Source organism: Orycteropus afer, unplaced genomic scaffold, assembly GCF_000298275.1.
Source record: "Orycteropus afer afer isolate SDZICR_OR568_19922 unplaced genomic scaffold, OryAfe1.0 scaffold00013, whole genome shotgun sequence".
Classification (NCBI taxonomy): domain Eukaryota; kingdom Metazoa; phylum Chordata; class Mammalia; order Tubulidentata; family Orycteropodidae; genus Orycteropus; species Orycteropus afer.
Genome location: NW_006921600.1, coordinates 4,114,013 through 4,139,430, shown reverse-complemented (window position 1 = coordinate 4,139,430; position 25,418 = coordinate 4,114,013). Strand labels below are relative to the sequence as shown.

Genomic DNA, 25,418 nt, shown 5'->3' with positions numbered 1-25,418 from the left:
CAGTGACTCTGTGTATTCCTGCCATCTTCTCTTGATGTTTCCTGCATCATTCAATATTTTGCCCATAGAATCTCTCAATATTGCAACTCGAGGCAATATTAGTTACTGATAAAATAGACTTCAAGGTGAAAAACAGCACATGGGACAAAGAAGGATACTGTATGATGCTAAAAAGGGTCAACTGACCTAGAAGACATAACTATAACAAATATCTATGCATCCAATGAAAGAGCTCCAAAATACATTAAAAATAATAATTAACTGAATTGAAAGGACTTAAGTGTAAAACACAAAACTATAAAGCTCATCAAAGATAAAATAGGGGCAAATCTAGGAGCCACAATCTACAGCATAAATAGGCTATCAAACATAACCCAAAATGCACAGGCAATGGAAGAGAAACTAGATGACTGGGATCTTTTAAAAAATTAAATTCTTATGCTCATTGAAAGACTTCTCCAAAAGGGTAAAAAGAGAACCCACAGATTGAGAAAAATAACAAAAAACATTGGCTATGACATATCTGACAAGGACCTTATCCCCAAATTTTATAGAAAACTTCAACACCTCTACACTAAAAAGACAAACAAACCAATTAAAAAATGGGCAAGGCACATGAGCAGACACTTCACTTAAAGTAGATGTATTAGTGACCAACAAACACATGAGAAATGCTCACGATCATTAAACATTAGAGAGATGCAAATCAAAACAACAATGAGATATCATCTCACCCCAGTAATAATAGCAAAGTTCAAGGAAACAGAAAATAACAAATGCTATTCAGGTTGTAGAGACATTGGAACTCACATACACTGCTGATCGGACTGCAAAATGGTGCAACCATTATGGAAAATGGTATGGCATTTCCTTAAATAACTAAAATAGAAATACTGTTTGATCCAGCAATTCCATTACTAGGAATATACCCTAAAGAGGTAGGAGACAGGACACAAACAGACATATGCACACCTATGTTCTTCACAGCACAATTCACTATAACAAAAAGATGGAAACAACCAAAAAATGCTCATCCACAGAAGAATGGATAAACAAACTCTGGTACATTCACCCAATGGAATACTACGCAACATTAAAGAATAATGAAGAATACACAAATCATCTCACAAAGTGGATAAATTTAGAAGACATTAGAAAAAAAAAAAAAAGAACCTCACTGCCATTGAGTCAATTCCAACTCACTGCGACACTCATTGGGTTTCCAAGACAACAAATCTTTACAGAAGTAGATCACATAGTCTTCCTACCACAGAGTGGCTGGTGGGTTTGAACCACCAACTTTCTACACAGCTGTCAAATGCCTTAGGCACTACACCACCAGAGTTCCTGAAGGACATTATCCTGAGTGAAATAAGTCAATTGCAGAAGGACAAATATTTTATGAGCTTACTATTGAAAAAAGTCAAGGAAAGGTTTACTCAGAGAAGGAAATTCACTTTGTTGTTACCAGGATAAAGAGGGAAGGAGAGCGAAAATTTTGGACTAATTGGAGGTCACATGTTGATTTGGGTGAGGGGAGAGAAGTATGGAAAGAATCTGTGACCAGCATAATGCCATTAGGGAAAGGAAGGACACTGAAATGTGCACATAAGATATACACAACAGAGGCAAATAATAGTATATGCACAATAATGCATTAAACCAAACACCAGGCTACAGATAAATGCATAGACAGGTGAGAATATTAGGTGGGGGTAGGCAAACAGGAGTACACCCTAGACCATGGATAGATTTGGCTGAAGATAATCTTACATATGCACTTCTGTGACAAAATTAGCCACATATATTACAGAAGCAACAGAAGACAGAGTTGGAGTCAATACTTAGGAACAATCAAATACCTTGAGAGAGAGAATCACCAGGCCTGAGACTTGGGACCATAGTCTTGGAGGACATCATGGTCAACTGGCACAACACAGTACATAAAAATTTTGTTCTACAACCTATTTCAGTGAGTAGCGACTCGGGTCTTAAAAACTTTTGAGCAGCCACCTGAGATACAACTATTGGTCTCCTCTCATCTGAATCAAAAAAGAGTGAAGGAAATCAAAGGCACCTGGAAAAAATTAGTCCAAGGATAAGATGGACCACCAGGACCTCAGCCTTCATGACTCCGAGACTAAAAGAACTAGGTGGTGCCCAGCTACCAATGCCAACCACTCAGAAAGGGATCAAAACTGGAGATCCTGGATAGAGTAGGAGGAAAAATGTGGAACAAAGTTCAAAAACATAAAAATGACCAGAATTACTGGTCAGATAGAGACTTGTGAATCCCTGAGACTATGGACCTGGGTTATCTTTGGGCCTAGAAATGGACTCACTTCAATGGATTGGCTCTCAGCCCAACAGTGGAAAGACTCACGTGCAGAACACCTACTCCAGGACAATGTACCCACCCACTCTAGGGAGATGCACCTTTTAGATCAATCAGACAGGAGATACCAGAAGGGCAGCATTCACATAGAGGGAAAGCTGCACAGACAGGAATGCACAGTTAAGAAGGGTACAGGGAGAGGCTAGTCACAGGGAGGGGAGGAGAGTTTTTATGGCTGGGGATAGTAATCATGGAGTGAAGTCAAATGTGCTTGAACTGTTTAGGAAAAAATAAATGTGCTTTGTAAATCTGCACCCAAAGCACAATAAAAAAGAAAAATAAGAAGTGGATTAAACACCAAGTTCAAGAACCTGAATGAAAACAATGAGTAAGGAGACAAACAGAGCTGTGGACTGCCAGATGTCCTGAGGGCACAGCTATTTTGAAATTTTTCTGGTAGCAGCCTAAGAATCAGCTCTGTTCTCTAAGGACTGCATGGGCAAAAACTGCATTGGTGCCTGACAACCAAAAATGAAAACTGCAAAGAAAGAGACCAACAGACCTGTGACCTCCCAGTGGCTGTCCTGAGAGTGCAGCCAGTTTGAATATTCACAAGTAGCAGGCAAAGCCATTTTGAGAGCATGCAACTGATGTTCTTACCAGAACAGTGACCTAAGACTAGGTTCAGCTTGCTGAGGATACCACACGTAACCACACTGGAGGATGAGATTAGAAACACTGATGTTCCCAATACCACTCTTATTCCCTACAAACTCTTGGTGAACAGAGATGTAGACATCCCCTGCCTCCATCCACTTTCTTGACCAGCAAGAATTCCATCCAGGTCTGTGCCCTTACAGAGCCTGGGTGCTGTGCCCACCCCACCCCCAGTTTTGCTTTTGTTTGTTTGTTTTAAAATTATTCTTTGTATCTTCCTCCTATCTTCCTTTCTCTCTCTCTCTTTCTCTCTCTCTCTCTCTCATCCTGGTTGTTGATATTTTCTTTTTTTTCCTCTTCCCTTTTCCTGGTTCCCTTCTTTTTTTCTTTCTTTTGGATCTTCCCACCCAATGTTCTTCCTTTTGCAGTTTCCCCCTTTTTTTTCTTTACTCTTCTGTTAAACTTGCTCTTTTCTCTCATATCTTCTTCCCCAGACATTGTGAGTTTTTTCTCCTTATCTTTCTTTTATCCTTTTTTAAAATATATTTTGAAAATTTTTCTTCTCATTTATTGTAATTCGTGTGTGTGTGTGTGATTATTCCTGCTTGTTTATGCAGTTTGAGAGGTTTTTATTTATTTATTTATTTTTGGTGTTTTTTATTTATTTTTTTTTTTTTTGTCTAACTGAGTGGAAGACAGTAACTGTTCCAACAAAACCCAACTATACCTGTTGCCCCACCTACTGAGTGAAGGCCTCAGTGAACCCCAACAGGATAGACCCCAAAAGAAAATCACCAAGTCATATGATAATCAAACTATTTGCAGATGATATGATTGTATACATACACAACCCAAAAGACTCAGCAAGAGACTCCAGTGTGGTTACATGTGGTATCCTTAGCATAGTGGCAAGATACAAGATCAACATACAAAATCAGTTGGATTCTTCTACACCAGCAAAGAGGTCTCTGAGAAAGGAAATAAGGAAAACAATACCATTTACTATAACTACCCAAAACATAAAATACTTTAGAATAAATCTTACCAGGAACACAAGAGACCTATACAAAGAAAACTACAAAACGTTACTTCAAGAAACCATACGAGATCTATATAAATGGAAAAACACACAATGCTCATGGTAGGATGATTGAACATTGTGATAATGTCAGTACTACCCAAAGCAATATGTACATTCAATGCAATCCTGAACCAGATTCCATCAACATTCTTTAAAGACATGGGAAAACCAATCATTAATTTTATTTGGAAAGGAAAGAGACCTCAAATAAGCAAAGTAATGCTGAAAAAGAAGAACAAAGTAGGAGATACACACCCCAGATCTCAAAACCTACTATACAGTCACAGTTTTCAAAAGAGCCTAGTATTGGTTCAGTGACAGACACATAGACCAGTGGAACACAGGATTGAGAACCCAGAAACAGATCCATCAACCTATAGTCAGTTGATCTTTGACAAAGGGCTGAAATCCATTCAATGAGGAAGAGAGAGTCTCACAAATGGTGCTGGCAAAACTGGATATTCATTTGCAGAAAAATGAAACAAGATTCATACCTTACACCATACACAAAAATGAACTCCAGATAGATCAAAGACTTAAATGTGAACATAAATCTATAAAGTTCATCAAAGAAAAATAGCAATCTTAGGGGCCCTAATTTATAGCATAAATAGACTATCAAGCATAACCCAAAATGCACAAACAGCAGAAGATAACCTAGATTATTGAGACCATCTAAAAATTAAATTCTAATTTGTATCAAAAGATTTTTCCAAAAGAGTAAATTGAGAAATTTTGAGATTGGGAAAAAAAATATTTGGCAATGATATATCAGACAAAGGACTTATCTCTAAAATTTATAGACAATTCCAACACCTCAACATCAAAAGACAAACAACCCTTTTTTAAAAAATGTGCAGAAGACATGAACAGACACTTCACCAGAGAAGATATTCAGGCAGGCAACAAACACATAAAGAAATATTCGTAATCATTAGTGATTGTTGTTGCTGTTGTTATGTGCCCTCAAGTCAATCAGAGACATGCAAATCAACATAACCGTGAGATACCATCTCACCCCAGAATTAATAGCAAAGTTCAACAAGAGAGAGAATAACAAATGCTTGTGAGGATGTGGAGAGATTGGGACTGTAAAATCATACAACCAGTACAGAAATCACCATGGCAATTCCTTAAAAAGTTGGAAATAGAAATACTATTTGACCCAGCAAACTAGTGTGAAGTAAGACATGAATAGATATGTGCACAGCCATGTTCATCATAGCACTATTCACAATAGCAAAGAGATGGAAACAACCTAAGTGCCCATCAACCAAGGAATGGATAAAGAAACTGTGATATATACACACAATAGAATACTACACAATCTTAAAGAATAATGTAGAATATACAAAACACTATATAACATGGATCACCTTGGAGGACATTATGCTGAGTGAAATAAGTCAACCACTGAAAGACAAATGCTGTATTAATCCACTTTGTAAAAAGTCAAGGAAAAGTCTATACATGGAAAGAAAGTTTCTTTGCTGGTTACCAAGGATGGAATGGGAAGGGAGAGAAAATTTCTAGATAGGTTAAAAGAAAGATAAAAAAAAAAAAAAGAGAGAGAGAGAGAGAAACCAAAGACTATTAGTGGTTAGCAGGGGTAAGGGACAGGGTACAAAAGGAAGTTTTTGTTTGGGGGGCATTGAGTTTATGCTAATGGTGGTGGAATATTTTGGAAAAGGATAGCAATAATGGTGGTATAACATGAAAAGCGTCATCAATGTCCCTGAGCTATAAATGTAGAAGTTGTTATGTTGATGAATGTCTTGTTGTGTATGTTTTCACGACAATAAATGTAAAAAAATAATAATAAAATAAAGTGAATAGAAGAATAATGACATAGAAAAGCTGAATAGAAGATTTCAAAGGACACCTGGAGAGGATGAAGTGAAGTATTTTAGCGAAATGTGCAAAGACTTGAACTTAGAAAACCCCAGGGAAGAACACACTCATCATTTCTCAAGTTAAAAGAACTTTAAAAAAAAAAAGTTCAAGCATCAAATTGCAAAAATGAAAGGTTCTGTGAGCAAAATATTGAAAATATCTTTAAAAGAAGATGGAAGGAATATACATAGTCACTGTACCAAAAAGAATTGGTCAACTTTCAACCATTTCAGGAGTTAGCATATGATCAAGAACCCATGTATTGAAAGAGGAAGTTCATGCAATACTGAAGGCATTAGTGAAAAACACAGCTCTAGGAATTTACAGAATACCAACTGAGATATTTTGACAAATGATGAAACGATAGAAGCACTCACTCATTTATGCCAAGAAATTTGGAAGATAGCTACCTGGTCAACCAACTAGAAAAGTTACATATTCATGCCCATTCCAAAGAAAGGTAACCAAATGCAATCCTGAAATAATTTAACAATATCATTAATCTCATATGAAAGTAAAATTTTGCTGAAGATAATTAAAAAACACTTGCAGTAATGCATCAACAAGGGAGCACCAAAATTTTAAGCCAGATTCAAAAGAGAATGTGGAAAGAAGGATATCATTGATGATGCCAGATGGATCATAGCTGAAAGCCAAGAATAACAAAAAGATCTTTACTTGTATATTATTGACTATGCAAAGACATTCAACTGTGTGGATCATAACAAATTATAGATAACATTGAGAAGAATGGGAATTCCAAACCACTTAGTAGTGCTCATGCAGAACCTCACATAGACAAAGAGGCAGTTGTTCAACTAGAATAAGGGGATAATGCGTGGTTTCAAATCAGAAAAAATAGTGCATCAGGGTCATACCCTTTCACTGTACCTATTCAATCTTTATGTTGAGCAAGTTATCTGAGTGGCTGGACTATATGATAAAGAACACAGTATCTTGGAGGAAGACTCACTAACAATGTGTGATATGCAGATACAGAACTTGCTTGTTGAAAGTGAAGAGGAGTTCAAGCACTTACTGATTGTGGTAGTCCAGTTTTTGTGTCAACTTGGCTGGGTTTACTTGAATGGCTGGGCAGCTAGATGTAATATTCCCCATGATGAGAATGGTAATCAACTCCACGGTGGAATCTACTGTGAGCAGCTGAGTAGCTACCTTAGGGAATGTAGTCTGCTTCCTGTACATAAGGAGAAGCCTTGGGGAATGGTTTATAGCTTACGGCATGCTTGGACCCTGCATGTAGCTGTGTCATTGTTCCTGACTGTGCTGCTGACTTTGGGACTTAAAATGGACTTGAATTAATGACCTGTTGTGTGGTTTGGTAACATCAGGACTGTGCCTTTTTACTTGTCAACTTAGGACTTGGCAGCCTCAGCAGCCAGCAGCTGTCTGAGTGAAGAAAAGCCTCTAGCTTCAGTGGGCCGGGAACTGGAGGCAGAGCTGAAGCCCAAGGCTGAGGAGCTTTCACCCAGCCCCTAGAGCTTGGCACTTTGAACTTGGACTTCTAGCCTCCCGAACTATACGAAAATAAACTGTTTGTTTAAGCCATCCCATATGGTATATATTCTTGTCAAAGTGGCATTAGGTAACCAGAACACTGATGAAGATCAGACTACTGTCTTCAGAATGGATTATATCTCAACATAAGGAAAACCAAAATCCTCACAAGTTAACAAGTAAGCAATATCATGATAAAAGGAGAAAACATTGAGGTTGTCAAAAATTTCTTTTTACTTGGATCCACAATCAACTCATATGAAAACAACAGTCAAGAAATCAAACAGTGTATTGCACTGGGCAAATATGGTGGGAAAAAAAAAAAAAAACACTGCCATTGAGTTGATTCCAACTCATATAGGAGAGAGTAGAACTGCCCATCAAGCTTCCAAGGCTGTAAAGTTTTACAGAAGCAGACAGCCTCATCTTTCTCCCACGGAGCTGCTGGTGGATTCAAAACACCAACCTTTTGATTAGCTGCAGAATGCCTTAACTACTGTGCTGCCAGAGCTCCATTCAGCTGCAAAAGACCACTTTAAATTGTTAGATCGAAGATGTCACTTTGAGGACTAAGGTGTATCTCATTCAAACCATAGTATTTTCAAGCACCTCTTATGTATGCAAAAGCTGGACAAAAGAAAAAGGAAGACCAAAGAAGAACTGATTCATTTGAATTATGGTGTTCGTGAAGAATATTGAATTTACTGTGGACTGACAAAAGAATGAACAAATCTGTCTTAGAGAAGTGCAGTCAGAATGCTTCTTAGAAATGAAGATGGCAAGACTCTTGTATTTAGGACATGTGATCAGGAGGGACCAGCCCCTGCAGCAGGACATTATGCTTTTTAAAGCAGAGGGACAACGAAAAAGAGGAAAACCCTCAATGAGATCGACGACCCTGTAGCCACAACAATGGGCTCAAGTAGATTAAAGCATATGAGGATGAGGAAGGATCAGGCCATGTTTTGTTCCACTGAACTTAGGGTCACTATGAGTTGGAAGTGACTCAAAGGCACCTAATAAGAACAACATTTAAGTCAGGTGGTAGTGGTTGAAATGTCACATGGGGGGCATTTACTGAACTATTCAAAGGTAAGAATATAAAGTTCAGAATAAACCACAGAATAATCTTGACAAATTTCAAGTATCTTAGTTTTTTAGTTCAAAATTAGGTGGTATTTATTAGTATTACTTTTTCCACTTACACTATTACTTAACAAAAAAACAATGCTTATATACTGCCATTGTATAGGGCATTATATAGAACCACGATGAGTCAGAATGGACTCAATGACATCTAACAATAACAACAGCATTGCTATTGTGGTCTATTATTAAACAAGTACTTTACTCACAAGGCATATCATTTTTCTATCACTATCTCATTCTAAATATATTCTATATATGTGCCATTAGCATATTAGATCATATGCTGCCTAGTAGCTTTCCATATCTTTATTTTTTTAATACTTTGAGCCTTGTTATCATTATGGTCACATAATTATAAATTACTTGCAGCATATCAGAAATTTCCTCCAATGAAAAACAAATATTCCCCACAGAACTATGAACTCAGGGAGAACATGTGTACAAACTATCCTGCTCTACCTGATACTATAGTTTCAACTTCAAATTTTGCTTCTCTTTGCTTTTCAGGAATATTTGAAATACAGTTCCAGAACAACCCAAGCAAAATATTTGGCAAATTATTTTGGATTCAGGATATCGTAACATCTAAACTAAAAAACGATTACAAATTGATTCTATAGCAAGGCAATATTATATACAGGAAAGACTTGCACATAAATGTCCCCAAAAAGCCCTTGAGTAGGAAATCACTTGAAGACATGAATCTGGGAAATTCCTTTCTTAGGTTTATACCCAAGAGAAGTTAAGTAAGGCCTCAAAAAAGATACTTGTATATCAATGCTTTTAATAGCATTATTCACAATAGCCAAAAGGTGGAAATAACCAAAATGTCTATTAACAGTTGAAGGACAAAGAAAATGTTGTATTATTCAGCCTTAAAAAGGAATAAAATTATAATACATGCTCCAACATGGATGAAACTTGAAAACATTACACTAAGCAAAATACGCTATATGCAAAAGAAAATATTGTATGATTCCATTTATATGAAATATCGATAATAGATACATGCATAAGGAAATAAACTAAATTAAAGAGAAAGAAGGGAGGAGAGAGGAATTATTGCTTAATCAGTAGAGTTTCTATTCAGGGTGATGAAAAAGTTTTGGAAATAGACAGTGGTAAGTTGCAAAACATTGTGAATATAATTAATGCCATGGAACTGTATGTTTTAAATGGGAAATGGCAAAATTTATGCTGTATGTATTTAACCACAATAAATTTCAAAAAAAAGAAAAACTCGAAGACAGAAATCTGGCTTGCGCTAAAATCTTCGTTAATGTATTTTCTAAATAAGTATGGCAAAAACCTTGCTGTAAACAAAATCCATAGTAAAAAGCACACTCCAATCGAAAGCTTAGTATTCAACCCTACCTCCCACTGATGGTGATTTCATCCACTGCATAGTATCTATGCCTGAAGTTGACAGCAGTCTCAGTTGTATAGTACTGCCCATGGAAATGAAACCTTATTTGTGTGGCTTTTACAAATTCTTGAAGAGATGGAGTGTTATAGAAGTCACTGTATCCAGGACGATGATTTGGTCCAGGTGTCAGGATGCTAAATGTAACATTACCATGGGAATACGGAGTGAAGCTGTTGATGACAGAAATTTGAAATAATGCAAGTCTATTCACAGCTTTGAGATATTATTACACAGTATCAGTAAACTCTTCATTTTGGAAAGCAAACATACTCCCTGTATCTCATAAGGAAACCAAAACCACTGCTATGGAGTTGATTACAACTCATAGCGACCCTTATTGAATTTTTAAGGCTGTAAACCTTTACAAAAGTAGATTGCCTCATCTTCCTTCCAGGAAGCAGCTGGTGGATTTGAACTGCTGACCTACTGGTTAGCAGCCAAATGTCTTACCCACTACACCACCAGGGCTCCTTCATAAGAAAACAGTATATAATAATAATAATAAGGACATTTAAAGATGTTTCCTTGAGGGTATTGTAATAGTTCTACTAATATAGAACCAAATAATCTTGCTAAATAATCTGAAAATCAGATTGCAAAACCCCAGTTTGTCTGTAAACAAGACAAACACTTTCAAGTCTTTTACAAATACTTTAAACATAGCTTCGATCTCAACTTAAAGAGGAGACTTGGGAGAATGTGCTTCAGTAAAGTTGATGGTAGAGGGAGGTCTCTGCTAGCCTAGTGAGCTATCTTACATGTAGGTTACTGCTAACCCATTAATTTACTAAAATGAACTCTTGAAAGCTTAAAAGAAAATTGTTTTTAAAACATTCATACTTGGGAATCTGAAGACAGTTGACAGAATCAGGATTTTCCAAAACTCCATTGTTTCTCATTCCAAAAGCACTGCAATTTCTAGCAAAATATTGCCAATCCTCCCAATCTAGGCGGTCCTCTTTCTTCCTTTGAATCCTTATTGCTGTTGGTTGTGGACTAAAAAACTGAATGATAATATAGAATACCTGAAAATGGATACATTAATTATTGCAATTGAAGTTTTCAGTTCTACCCATCAGTATCAATCAAACTATGGAATTGTTAAATTTATTTCCTCATAATTATAATTATCAGATACTTATTAGATATCCAGAAACTTCATATCCCTTTAGTAAAAGTTGCACATTCTATCATTGTATGGGAGCTCTGGTGGTGTAGTGCCTAAGGCATTTTTTGACTGCTAACCAGAGGCTGATGATTCAAACCCACCAGTCACTCCTCAGAAGGAAGATTGGGCATCTACTTCCAAAAAGAAACGCCCCATCAGATGTCCAAGAAGGGGTCACTAAGTCTAATGGACTTGATGGCAGTGAGTCTGGTATCATTGTATATCTGCCCCTTTTTTCAAAGTCTTTATAAATCAAAGTTCCAATTAATATTAAGCTTGATATAAATGAGTTCCATGAAATAATTGTCACATGTTCTTTTTAAGTAGTTAATTGAGAACAAAGCTTTTATTCCTTTCTGCTATTTCATAAGTATGATTTTGACACAAAGTTCTAAAAAATTAGGCCAGGTATATCCTTTTCGGATACTTTTACGCCATATGTTATAATGGTGTAGTTCTAATTATTTTTTGTTTTTGTATGCCAGGAGCCAATACCAACTCATAGAGATGCTATAGGGTACTGTAGAACTGCTCCATAAGGTTTTCTAGGCTATTATCTTTAAAAGCGTAGTTCACCAGGTCTTTTCTCACCTGCAGCACCACTGGTGGGTTCAAAGCACTAGCCTTTCTGTCAGCAGCCAAGCATTTAACCTTTGCACCACCAGGAATTCTTAGTGAGGTAATATTCAAATGCATATTTAAATTTTTCCTCAGTATTTCTAATTACCTGAAACTGTCCATTTTCCAGATCTATAGAAATAGTTACTCCTTGATTAAGTTGAGTAATGTTTGTAAACACATGTGAAACCCAAGAAGTACCAATATCATTATCATTGACAAAAGAGAGAGGATGAGCTTTGGGGTTCAGCCTTGACACTCTGTTCTCAGTTGTGTCTTCTGCATCATTAGGAATGCAGTACCGCTGCACCAAAGGATGGACCCGAGGGTGGCTTCCAGGACAGCGGCACTGGGACTGGATGTGTACTCTGAGCAACTGTCCAGTAAACACTTCCAGAATCTCTCTGTGGGAGCCAAGAGGAAGACTGTAAGGACAAGTAGTTCAATAGTGAAGACTTTTAAGAGTCGTTACAATAAGTACCACTATTTTAATATTTTGACAACTATCCATTTAGCTTTTTTAATTTTTTAAACAGAACATAAAATCAAACTTACTCCTAGACAAATACATACATTCATTCTCCTAAAAGGCATATGTTATAGTAAATATGATATAACTATATAAACAAAGAGCATGAATTCCATGAAATAATTGTCACATGTTCTTTTTAAGTAGTTATTGAGAACAAAGCTTTTATTCCTTTCTGCTATTTCATAAGTATGATTATGATTATAATTTAAATATCACAATCCCTTTCTGATTATCAATAAATTTATTTAAATATTAAAATATTTTATTGTGCCTACTTGTAGTAATATAGAAAGATAACATTAATTTAGGTTAACTTAATTTACCATTAAGAGTAAATGATGATAAACTGAAAATAATGAGAATTATAGATAGGATCTCCAGTCCTCACATGGGAAAAAAAGAAAGTAAATATCATTTTATCTGCTTCTCTTTTGGGTAAAGGAACTAAGACCAAGATCATTTGTAAATGGTTTCCTGTGACTCACCAGTACAAATTTTGGCATCCTAAAATGCTTCAATGGCTTCAGATCATGTGACAGCTGCCAACAGTCAAAGAAGAATGCCAAGTCCAGCCAGACATATTTAATTTTTCCATTAAGGGCAATATAACTGTTCTAGATCAGAATTAGTCATTCTATTTATAAGCATTTTTCCACATAACACTTTTCCAGACATTTCATGTAGGCAATGCCAGTAATCAAGACTAACTGGGGAGACCACGCTGCTTCTTCCCAGACCCCAACAGAGTAAAGGAATTGTCAGATAGCTTTTCTATTCACTAAGTCACATGAAATCACATACCTCTTTTAAATATTATCAATATTTTTCAATTAATACACTTTTGAATGGGATTAAAAGTGACTGACTAGTATGAAATATCTGCTTCCAAACAATTATTCCCAAAAATTACTGCATCATTATCCTTGAAAATTTTAGAGAAAGGTGATTCAAAAGATAGTAAGGCTGATGGCAGTAAGGCTGATGGCAGTAAAGCTCCACAGTAATGTGTTTCAGTGTTACAACACCTTTTAATTCAGGTGTCTCTTGATTATACAGGCTAATAAGAGAGAATGTTTATAGAGCTAATGGGCATGTCGCTAACAATAGCATCACCTCAGGAGCAATGCTTCTGAAATTAACAAGAGCTAATTCTATTGTTTGGAGATTCACTACATTAATCTACATCTTCCTTGAGGAAATATGTATGAAAAAAAAAATGTCTTTTTGACCTTCAATGGATCCACAAATCCATGCAAGTTATCCATATCTTCAAATTATAGATCAAGAAAGGAACTTCACGGGACACCTTAAACAATATTTCACTTGAGTCATTCTGAACAGAATGGAAAGATATGTACCTCTACAAATCCAAGGGAAATTTCCCACCTACTCTCAAGATGAAGAAATAATTCATTAAACCTACACTCGTCCCTATAATTATTTGTTCAATGGAAATTAGATATATAGATAGAGAACAGACAGACAGTTAGATGATAGGTAAACTATAAAACAATAGTTCAAATTATTCATTTTTCTTGCCTCCAAGTCTAACAGCTCAGTCTCTTGAGGCTTTCCCCTACATCATAATAAATAACCATTTTCATTTTTCTACTTTCTCTACTAAGTTATAAATGAAAAAAAAGCTATTTTAAAAAGTAATTATAGCAGTTTCTTAAGTATTAGAAACTACTTCATATAGAATTTTAAGCAACTGCATTCCAAATTCTATACTACTTGTTCAAAAATCAAGTTTTCTTGGAGAAAATCTTTCATAAATAATATTTCATAGTATAAGATAGCAACAGTGAATAATACCATAAGCCAAATCATGTAAACCTTAATTAGGTGACATTTGCTAAATGCTGTAAAGAGGAAAAATGCTATAATCTTCATGCTACTCTTATTTAACTGATTTCATCTGTACACTATCCTTACACTTATGCTTTGCTTACCTGTTTGTAAGAGCCACTTGATATAACCGAAAATCTTGCATTCTTCCAATAAACTGCTGTAAACCTGTGAAATACATTCATGTATATAATACAAGAAAGAGGTGTTTCTTTACCAAGCAATGGTTGACAAAGATTCAAGTGAATTAAAATGTGTTTATACTACAGCCTTTGTAATGTCTTACATACCTATATGTACTTTTATAATTCTACACAAATGACAATAATGGTCATAGTCATCTCTGTAGTCATTGCTGTTATTTATGTACCCATGGGTACTTCAGCTAGAATATTTACTGACTTAACCCATGGCCTTTCTCCAGAAGACTTCTGCCAAAATCAAGTTTCTCTCTAGTTTACAACCCTATAAATGTGTCATCTCATCAGTTGTACATTTGATTGTCATCTACTTTCAATTATAGTTTTCAGATCATTTGCTTTGCCAAGAAGACTCCTCACCCTCACATTCCACATGCTCTAGCCCCAACCTCCAGAGTAACAGTCCTTTCTAAACATAGATTCTTTACAGCCTAGTATAGAAAATATCCAATAAATGAGGATAAATTGGAGTCTACTCTGTGTGGGTTCTTAATTATTCAGAAAATTCAATGAATTCAATGGCATCCTAGATTGGTCTCAAAATTTTCTTACCTCATAAGAATTCTAAAACAAGCTAGGTTCAAAGACCAATCTACATTAAAGAAGGTGACATTTCTAGGCCTAAGTGGATATTAACCTAAATCCACAAAATATTCATTCATTTAGAAAATGTCTATTTAAGATTTATTAAGACAGATAAACCCAAGAGCCTTTGAACAGAAAAAATATATATATAAAACAATTACTACTTCTAAGTTTTTTTATTACGCTTTTAATAAGAAAAACTTGATAAAAAGACAAATTTCTACAAAAAATTTGGGTCACAGATACACAAAAGGGGATGGGATCTAAAGTATAAGGCTAATCAATAATTATTTTAAAGAAAAAGTAATTTTGGATGAACAGTCAATTAACCAATTACCATTTCCCCAAATGTGTTTGCTTCTTTAGCTATTTAATTTTCATTTTGTCTTTTTTCTTTTTTTTATTTTATTTTTATTTTATTTTTACAGTGTTACTTCCCCTGGTAACCAACAAAGAAAGTTTCCTTCCATATATAAACCTTTCCTTGACTTTTTACGATAATAAACTAATACTATATTTGTCCTTCTGTGATTGACTTATTTCACTCAGCATATTGTCCTCCAAGTTCATCCACATTATGTGGTGTTTTGTAGATCCTACATTATTCTTTAGTATTGCATAGTATTCCATTGTGTGTATGTACCATTGTTTGGTTATCCATTCTTCTGTTGCTGGGCATGTAGGTTGTTTCCAGTTTCCATCTTTTTGCTATTGTAAATAGTGCTGTGATGAACATGGGTGTGTATATATCTGTTATTGTCCTAGCTCTCACTTCTTTAGGATATATACCTAGTAATGGGATTGCTGGATCAAATTGTACTTATAATTCCAATAGTTTTCATTTTGTCTTGATAACAATGTTTTAAAGATCATTTGATCTATCTTTGCTGCGGTTCTTTGATGATGCCATGAAGGAAACTTGTACAGTGGGAGGATACGTTTGATGAATAAAAGACAGAGAGGACAATTAGCACAAAGAAAAGCCTAGGCTTTAATCTCAGAAGCATTAAGATTCTAAAGACCAGAGAAGAATGAAACTGAGTGGCAAAAAAGCCTGTGTGTGTGTGTGTGTTTGTGTGTGTGAAATTTTGATATTAAAGGATACATTAAATAAAATAACAATATTTCATATATGATTTTTTATTCATAAGTATGAATATTTCAAATGAGTTGTTGTTATTAGGTCCTGTCAAGTTGTTCCCAACTCATAGCTGCACTACGTACAACAGAAAGAAGCACTGCCTAGTCCGGTGCCATCCTCACAATCGTTGCTATATTTGAGCTCATCGTTGAAGTCACTGTGTCAATCCACCTTGTTGAGGGTCTTCCCCTTTTTCACTCACCCTCTACCAAACATGATATCCTTCTCCAGTGAATGGTTCTTACTGACAACATGACCAAAGTAGGTGAGACAAAGTCTGGCCACCATTCTCATTCCTAAAGAGCATTCTGGCTGCACTTCTTCCAAGACAGATTTGTTCATTCTTCTGCCAATCCACAGTATTTTCAATATTCTTTGCAAAGACTGCAATTCAACGACATCAATTCTTCTTCAATCTACCTTATTATCCAGCTTTCACATGATATATCCTAAGAAAAATTATATAGGATTTCTCTCTTTGCCCCTTATTTGCAGTCGTAAGAACACCACTCAAACCCAGGATCCCAGGAAGACAGCATCCTATGTATCTTCCTGCTCTGCTTGTGCTCTAAGGAGAATTCTATCTAATCTGTCCAAAAACAGGCAACTGGAGGAAATACAAACAAATTCTTCCTTGAAATGTTATTATGAAGAGAAAAAAAAAAATCTACTAAAACTTTGTAGAACTAATTAGTTAAGAAAACCAAGAAAAAGTGTAAACTGTTTATTCTGTGAATTGGCAACTCAAGCAACTTGATTTGTAGTACATTAAGTTAGAACCAGAATTTAAGCTAAGCAAAATATTGACATGAGGAAGGCATGCATTTCTTGGCGATAAAAGGGATGATGAGCCATAGCTGGCCATAGCTAGTCATCCTTCACACTCCATGCTTCAGTTCTACTGAGTCAATCAGTAGTGTCTCCCACCTGCCAAGTTGGGAGCCCTGAGGTTCTGCTCATGTTTTTATCTCTTCAGTTATTCCTGTTCCACCACAGCCCCTTAAATGTAATTTTTCTACTTCCATATATTTCTCATGGGAAATTTTCCATGTCCCAATATGACCCTGTGAGTTCTTGTAACACTTTGCATTTTTCATTTTGTACTACAAATACTTATTTACTTCTCTATCTTGTTTATTAAACATAAAAGTATATTAGACAACATTTCCTGACAAGAGACAAAAAGCAGTAATGGGCATCTTGTTTACTGTTCTATCCCAAAATGATAGTCAAGTTTCTGGCACACAGAAAATTGTTCAATAAATGTTTAAGAAGGAATTAAAAAAAAAGGAAGGAAAGAAGAACAAAGAGAATGAGTGAGGAATTATACAGTGGATTGAAGGGAGTAACAGAGATTTATAATGACTACTAAAGAAAAGTAGTGAGAAGGATGACCTTGGAAAAATACAGAAATCATCAAGAAGCATTTTGAGGGCCATCTGGAATCAGAGATTATAACTTGTCATTGACACAATCTGAAAACAATGTGACTACCCCAAACTTGATGGCAAGCTAAAAGAGATGCCGAATGATTGGAGGGATCCAGCATTGAGGATTTTCAGGCTCAAAACAAGGAGAATATGATGGCAAAATTATAGTAATAGAGTAGTTAAACCGATGTACTATGGTACTTAAGTGGACAAGAAAGTGAAACCAGATGAGAAGTGATAGACCAGGAGAAAAGAGAGTAGTCAGTAATGTTGAAATGGCAAATGATTTGTTAAATATATATTTACAGTAAAGAGAGAGAGGAGACAAGTTAGTGATCATCTCAAATAAGTCAAATAAGAGTGTTATAGAAAAGAACAAGCAAGATATTGGAAATAATTTTAGTGTTCACTTAAGTGTTGGTCAGGGACACATGGGAGCTGAGAAATACTAATCCCATTTAGTAGCACTGACTAAAGGAACAACAAAGAAAGTCCTATCACATTCAAAACATTCTCTACCATCAAGGAATCCCTACAAATCTGTTATTTTTGTTAACTAATTATCAAGGAGAAAAATAAAATATTTTATCATGTAGTACATGTTGCCAAATTTTTTTTAATATGAATATATTCCTAAAAGGTTTTATACAGAACATCTGAGAAAATAAGTTATCTTAATATGAGTTGGGTCTGACTTGATGGTACATAACAACAACAAAGAACACAGAAAATACAGATCAAAGCAAATGGGATAATTATTGTGTTGTTGTTGTGTTGTTATGTACTGTCGAGTCGGACCCAATTCATAGCAACTCCTACTTGGGTTTCTGAGGCAGTATCACTATGGAAGTAGACTGCCCAACTTTCCTTCCAAGGAGTGGCTGCTGGGTTTGAACCATCAGACTTCTGGTAAGCGGACTCAAGTGCCTTAGGCACTACATTAGTGATTTTAAAAGACCTATTATTACTGTAAAACAGAAAAATAACAAGAACTGTTATTCAATCAAAGCTTGACTATGGTTTTAAATTGTCAGGGTAGTTTCACTCTTTTATGCTTTCATTCATTCAACAAGTTTTTGTTGGGTGCCTATTATGTGCCAAGGGTGCTAGGGATACATTAGCTAACAAAGAAGGCAGAAATCTCTGCCTTTATGAAGCAGTTAAGCAGAAATACGAATGCAACAAATAAGTAAATGACAGAGGATTTTAGAACATGAGAAAATTGAGCAGATTGGAGGGCTCAGCTGGAATTAATGTGAAATGGTATGTTCAAGAAAGGCCTCATTGAGAAGATGGTATTGAGAGGAGAAAGGCAGTGTTCTATGTTTATATCTAGAAGCAAAGTAGGCAATGAGCAGGAGTCAATGAGGGCACACACTACCAAGTTAGTATCCCAGCATATTAGAGGAACTACAAAGAACCAGCATGGTGATGCAAAATAAGCAAGTAGGAAGATACTAGATGATTAGTCAGACCAGCAGCTGGTTCAAGTGTGTGCAAATTATTAAAAGCTTTGTAGTCTACTGGAAATACTTTGTGTTCTAAAGACTTTAGTTCTTATTTGAGTGAAATGAGGAATCATTTGAGGTTTTTGAGTAGATTAGTGACAAGATCTCAGGTTTATTCACAAGCATTGAGAATAAAATGTGCGAGGACAAAGATAGAAGCAGGAAAACCAATTAGGAAGCTGTTACATTGATCCAGGTAAAATATGACGTTGTCACACCAGGGTGGTAGAAGTTATTGTCGTTGTTGTTAGGTGCCGTCAAGTCACTTCTGACTCATAGCGACCCCATGCACAGCAGAATGAAACACCACCTGATCCCATGCCAGCTCCATGGTCCTTGATATACTTGAGCCCATTGTCACAGCCACAATGTCAATCCAACTCATCAAAGACCTTCCCCTCTTTCGTTGACCCTCCACCTTACCAAGCATGACATCCTTCTCCAGGGAATGGTCCCCTCTGACAACATGACCAAAGTAGGTGAGACAAAGTCTGGTCATCCTCGCTTTCAAGGAGCATCTCAGCTGCACTTCCTCCAGGACAGATCTGTTAGTTCTTTTGGCAGTCCATGGTACCTTCAGCGTTCTTCGCCAGCACCACAACTCAAAAGCATCAACTCTTCTTCGGTCTTCCTTATTCATTGTCCAGCTCTCACATGCATACGAGGTGACTGGAAATATCATGGCCTGTGTCAGGTGCCCCTTTGTCCTCAAGGAGACATCTTGCTCCTCAGCACTTGAAATAGTTCCTTCACAGCTGACCTGCCCAGTGCTACACATCGTCTGATGTCCTGACTGCTTCTTCCATTGGCCTCAATTGTAGAACCAAGCAATGTGAATTATTTGACAACCTCAATCTTTTCTCCATTTATTGTGATGCTGCCTATTGGTCCAGTTGTGAGGATTTTTCTCTTCTTTATATTGAGATATAATCCATACTGCAGACTGTGTTCCTCAGTCTTCATCAGTAAGTGCCTCAAGTCATCCTCACTTTCAGCAAGCAAAGTTGTATCATCAGTGTATCTCAGGTTGTTAATGATTCTTCTTCCAATCCTGATGCCACGTTTTTCTTCAGATTCGGATTATTTGTTCAGCATATAGATTGAATAAGTATGGGGAAAGGATACAACCCTGATGCACTCCCTTCCTGATTTTCAAACCATGCAGTGTCCCCTTGTTCCATTTGAATGACAGCCCCTTGGTCAAGGTACAGGTTCCTCATAAGTACAATCAAGTGTTCTGGAATTCCCATTCTTCTCAATATTATCCATAATTTGTCATGATCCACACAATCAAATGCCTTTGCATACTCAATAAAGCACAAGTAAATATCTTTCTGGTATTCTTTGCCTTGAGCCAAGATGCATCTGACAGCAGCTATGATATCCCTCTTCTGAATCCAGCTTGGAAAGTTCTGGAAGTTCTCTGTCAATATACTGCAGCAACCATTTTTGAATTATTTTCAGTAAGATCTTACTTGTGTGTGATATTAATGATATTGTTCGATAATTTCCACATTCTGTGGGATCACCTTTCTTTGGAATGAGTACCAATATGGATCTCTTCCAGTCAGTTGGCCAGGTAGTAGAGGTATGCATTTAAATGCTGATAATCAGAATGTACTATCTATAATTTAATAAAGAAAATATCTGTTGCAGGGAGATAATGAAATCTATTTTATCATCTAAAGAATAAAAGGGCTAACTTTTATGATCTTTAAAAACCATTTTAAACCACTCAGAAAGAATCAAAATTGGAGATCCTTGATAGAGTGGGAGAAAAATGTGGGGGAAAAAAAAAAAAAAACTTTAAAAAGACCAGGATTATTGGTTGGGTGGATACTGGTGAAAACCCAAAACTATGGCCCCTGACTGGTCACTCTTGAGTCCAAGAATTGGACTCATTCCTGTGGCTAACTTTCAGCCAAACAAGAGACAGGCCTACGAGCTGAACAACTACACCAGGGAGATACACTCCTTAAAATAATCAACCATAGGCAATGCACCAGAAGGGCAGCATTTGCTCTGGGAGAAAGTGAGAGAGGCAGGAATACATAGGAAAGAAGGACACAGGGAAAGGGTAATCACAGGGAAAAAGTGGGAAGAGAGCATTTACATGGTGGAGATTGTCAGTGTCAGAAAACAAAATGAGTATGAACTGTTGAATGGATAATGAATCTGCTCTGTAAAATTTCACCCAAATCAAAATAAAAAGTTTGGGGGAAAAAATATTAGTTTTAAATTTTGGAGTCTGAACAAAGAACAATCACAGGAACAGATTTCATATGTAAAGGAATGGCAATTAAAGAGTTCCTTAAAAAAAAAAAAAAATTCTCTAAAGACGTATAGTTATTATGCATCATCTATTACAAACAAGAGAATTATAATCATTAGTCAGAATGCCATAAAATATTTCAAGGGCACAGTCATAGGGGTATATTTTACTCATTTCTTTGCCAAATATTTAACAAAATATATTCATTGGAATAAATATTCCATAACGATATTCTTCTTTTAAAAATATTCATGTGGCAAAGATACGTTTAAATTATATAAATTGATCAAGGAAATAGACATGAGTCATACCAGAAAGACCTTATAGTTGTCTGGTCATAAAATAGATAGGTAATGACTGAGAAGAACTAATATTGCATTACAATTGGATAGAACGTCAAAATTAGTTAAATGGGAAAACTCTGATTAAATAAGCAAATCTATTACTCAGTAAAAACATGTTTGCAATAAGGCTAAATAAATTTTCATAAAAATTGCAAGAAATAAAACTATCTCTATTCACAAATTAAATGATTAGACAAACAGATATAATGCCTCAGAAACCCAAGGAAGGGTCACTATGAGTTGGAAATGACTTGATGGCAGCTAGTTTGGTTTTTTTTTTTTTTTTTTTTTGAGAGGTCAAAATGGGCTTGGTGCCATTTCAAAGCCTCATTCTTGGAGAATTCTCATTATTTGACCTCTTTGGCAGCAAGCACACTATGTAGAAAATTTCAGTGAATCTACAGAAGGCTAAAAGAACTAATAAATGAGTTTAGTGATTTCAATATACTAAAAACTCACTGCCAGGTAGTGGATTCCAACTCATAGAACTCCCAGTTGGGTTTCTGAGGCTGTAAATCTTTGTAGAAGTAGGTCACCCACTCTTTCTTCTGCCGAGCAACTGGTGGGTTTGAACCACTGACCTTCCAGTTTTGAATTTCCACTTATTAGCAATGAACCACTGAAAATTAAAAATTGTAAAGTGCCACTTATTTTGGCACCAAAATCATGAAATGCTAGTTATAAATCTAACAAAGCATGCCAGGGCCTGTAGGTGAAAACTGCAAAGCACTGATGAAAGAAATCATGGGATTTCATCATGGCAGAGTAAGGACAACTGAAAACACTATCATAAAAACAATGAACAGAATGGTAAGATTTGTCAAAACAAACTTGTTCAGAACTCTGGAAATTAACTGAACACTTTCAACAATCCACAGAGTATTTATTTTTAAAATGACTCAGTATTAATAAGAACAGCAAGCTATGTGACATTTTAATTTGCCCTATTTCCATTTTTCTCCCTACCTCTCTATGGTAACAATGAAAACAATCTAATATTACAGTGACGAAAGAAAAAGTATTGAGCAGCCACTGAAGAGGTCAGAGGGAGCTCTGGTGGTGTAATGTCTAAGGCATTTGACTGCTAACCAGAAAGATGTAGGTTCAAATCCACCAGCCACTCCTCGGAAGGAAGACTGGGTAACCTACTTCCATAGAGATAGCACCTCAGAAACCCAAGGAGGGGTCTCTATGAGTTGGAAATGACTCAGTGAGTTTGTTTTGTTTTTTTGGAGAGGTCAGAATGAGATTGGTGCCATTTCAAAGCCTCATTCTTGGAGAATTCTCATCATTTGACATCTTCAGCAATATACTAAAAGACACCACTTTCAAAGCTTTTCTTCATTTAACCTGAATGACAGCTCCCCTCATGCAAACAAACTTTAACCTGTGGTGTTTGTTGAAAATAATAAATGGCAGCTGCTTAACATTGAAGTCACCAGTGTTGGCAATAATAGGAAAAACAACAAACTAACCAAAAAAACTTAAAGGAAAAGCTGGGTAATGACATGTCCATAGGATGTTTTCAAAAGCTCTGACATATTCTTGAAATCTAGAAGACTACAAAAATTCACAGCATTATGTGCATGTCCTAGGATATGTGCATGCTCAAGGAAGACCTTAGAAATGTGTAAGTTTCCATCTATTGGGCTGTGCCCAAGCAGGAAGTGGAGGCTAAGATAGAGTTCTAAACTGCCTGGCTGGATGTTAAAAACATGCACTATGTATACAAAGCTCCTTGGAAGACTGAGAAAGTTCTTGGTTTTAGGAATTTAAGAAAATATCTCTCTAATCATTAGCTGATCAGTGATCCCATTGGCTATAACAAAAACTGACTCTCCAGAATTAGTTCAGAACACTCACTAGAAGGCAAATGGCACCAACAAACACAACAACAAAGATTAACATCAAGAAAACCTGGGGTGAGAGAATCTGTTTCTAGATTTATAGCATTATTAGATTATAGATTATTTAAAATCTCCAGTTTTTAACAACAAAGAGAGAGACACTAAGAAACAAATGAATGTGTCTCATATACAGGAAGAAAAAAGCAGTCAATAGAAAAATGTCTGAAGAAGAGTTCCAGTAAGATGGAGGACTAGGCAGAAAGACTGCACAGACCCTCTTCAACAAAGAAAAGGGAAACCAATTAACACAGACATAGAAAATAATCCTGGGCCCCTGAGCCTTGAAGGGAAGGATATAGAAGTGGACTAAACCCCAACTAGCAGAAGAATTTAAGTGAAAATACAAAAAAAGCAGACAGATGGAGCTGCGGTGTGGCAGCGATTCTGAGTGATCCTGACGGCACGGCACAGACAGCTTTGAGAGTGCCAAGTGGCAGTAGGACCTAAGAATTAACCTAAAAATCATCCATGCTGGCCAAGGACTTCACAGAGGACTGCTCTAATGGCTGGGGAATAAACGGAGGTGAAGAGAAACACTGGCTGAGCTGTGGACTTTTGCCTGTCTGGAGGATGCTGCCATTTTGATTATTCACAAGCAGCTTGACCATTTTGGATATTTAAAGAGACAGTGCTCTTGCAGATTCCAGGGGCTTAAGAACAGGCTCTGCTTGCCAGCAACCCCAAGGACACTCCAGACCAGCAAGACTGAAAAGGTGAGACATTCCTCTCATTACTCTTATACCCCATACCCACTTGTTGAACAGAGATGTGGCCATCCTCCACTCCCCCTACCTTCTGGGCCCACAGGAACTCCATCAAAGTTTGTGTGCTCAGAAGGAGCCTGGGTACCCTGCCCTGTCCTCCACTGGTTTTTTTTTCTCTTTATTTATTTATTTATTTTTTCTTTCTCACTTTCTTTTTTCTGGTGATTAGTTTGCTTGTATTTGTCTATTTGAAAGCAACTACTACTATTAATACTTTTGTCCTTTTTACTATTATTCTTATTCTTCCCCACCCAAGTCCTAGTTTTCAGCTTTTTTTCTTTTCCCTGTTCCTGGATGAAAATTTTTTTTTTTATTATTTAATTTTTCCCCCCTTTTTTCTCATGGTTAATGCCATTCCTTGTTTTTCTTGTTGTATTTTTTTTCCCATTTTTTTCTTCTTTATTCTCCTTCTCTACCTTTTTTTCTCTTAGTGACCTATCCCCAGATAGTGCAGGTTTTCTTTTTTTTTTTTCTTTTTCCCTTTTCTCTTTTTTTTGGTTACTGTTACTGTGTCATTACATGGTACTTTTTTTGTCATGTGCTTTTAGTTTTTTGATGGCTATTCAAGAGTAATTTTTCTCTAACTGAGTGGGAGACAGCGACAGTCCCCATAACACACAACTACACCCACACCTCCTGCAATTTCACTTACTGAGTGAGAGCCACTTCCTCCACCAACAGGCCAATGATAAAAAACTACCAAGAGCCTGAATCACCCTTGGCTGCTCTTCACAAACAGTTGACAGAGATCTAAATACAAAAACACCACAATGCCTCTGAGACAATAGACCAACACAGTCCACACAAAGAAGTAGTACAAAGTGGTAGAAACAAAGGAGCAGGATATAGACCAAGAACACATCCCTGAGGAAGAAGCATCATTGGAACTCTCTGATAAGGAATTCAAAAGAATTATCTTTAGGTATCTTCAAAGGATTGAGAGACAGATCAAAGAAAACACACAAAAAACCCTAGGAGCATTTTGGAAGAAAATACAAGAACAAAACAACAAAATAAATAAAAAATTAGAAATGATTCTAAA

At 36.3% G+C, this 25,418-nt stretch overlaps 1 protein-coding gene across 1 annotated transcript in view; it reads right to left on the bottom strand.

Moving 5' to 3' along the window:
• Positions 1-25,418, bottom strand: part of USH2A (usherin) — a 1,482,371-nt gene that overhangs the window by 1,303,281 nt on the left and 153,672 nt on the right. Inside the window, exons 4-7 of the mRNA XM_007952540.1 lie at positions 14,330-14,393; positions 11,955-12,249; positions 10,900-11,084; positions 10,008-10,229 (exon numbers count right to left, since the gene is read on the bottom strand). Coding sequence (XP_007950731.1) covers positions 10,008-10,229; positions 10,900-11,084; positions 11,955-12,249; positions 14,330-14,393 — 766 coding nt within the window. The remainder of the gene's footprint in view (positions 1-10,007; positions 10,230-10,899; positions 11,085-11,954; positions 12,250-14,329; positions 14,394-25,418) is intronic.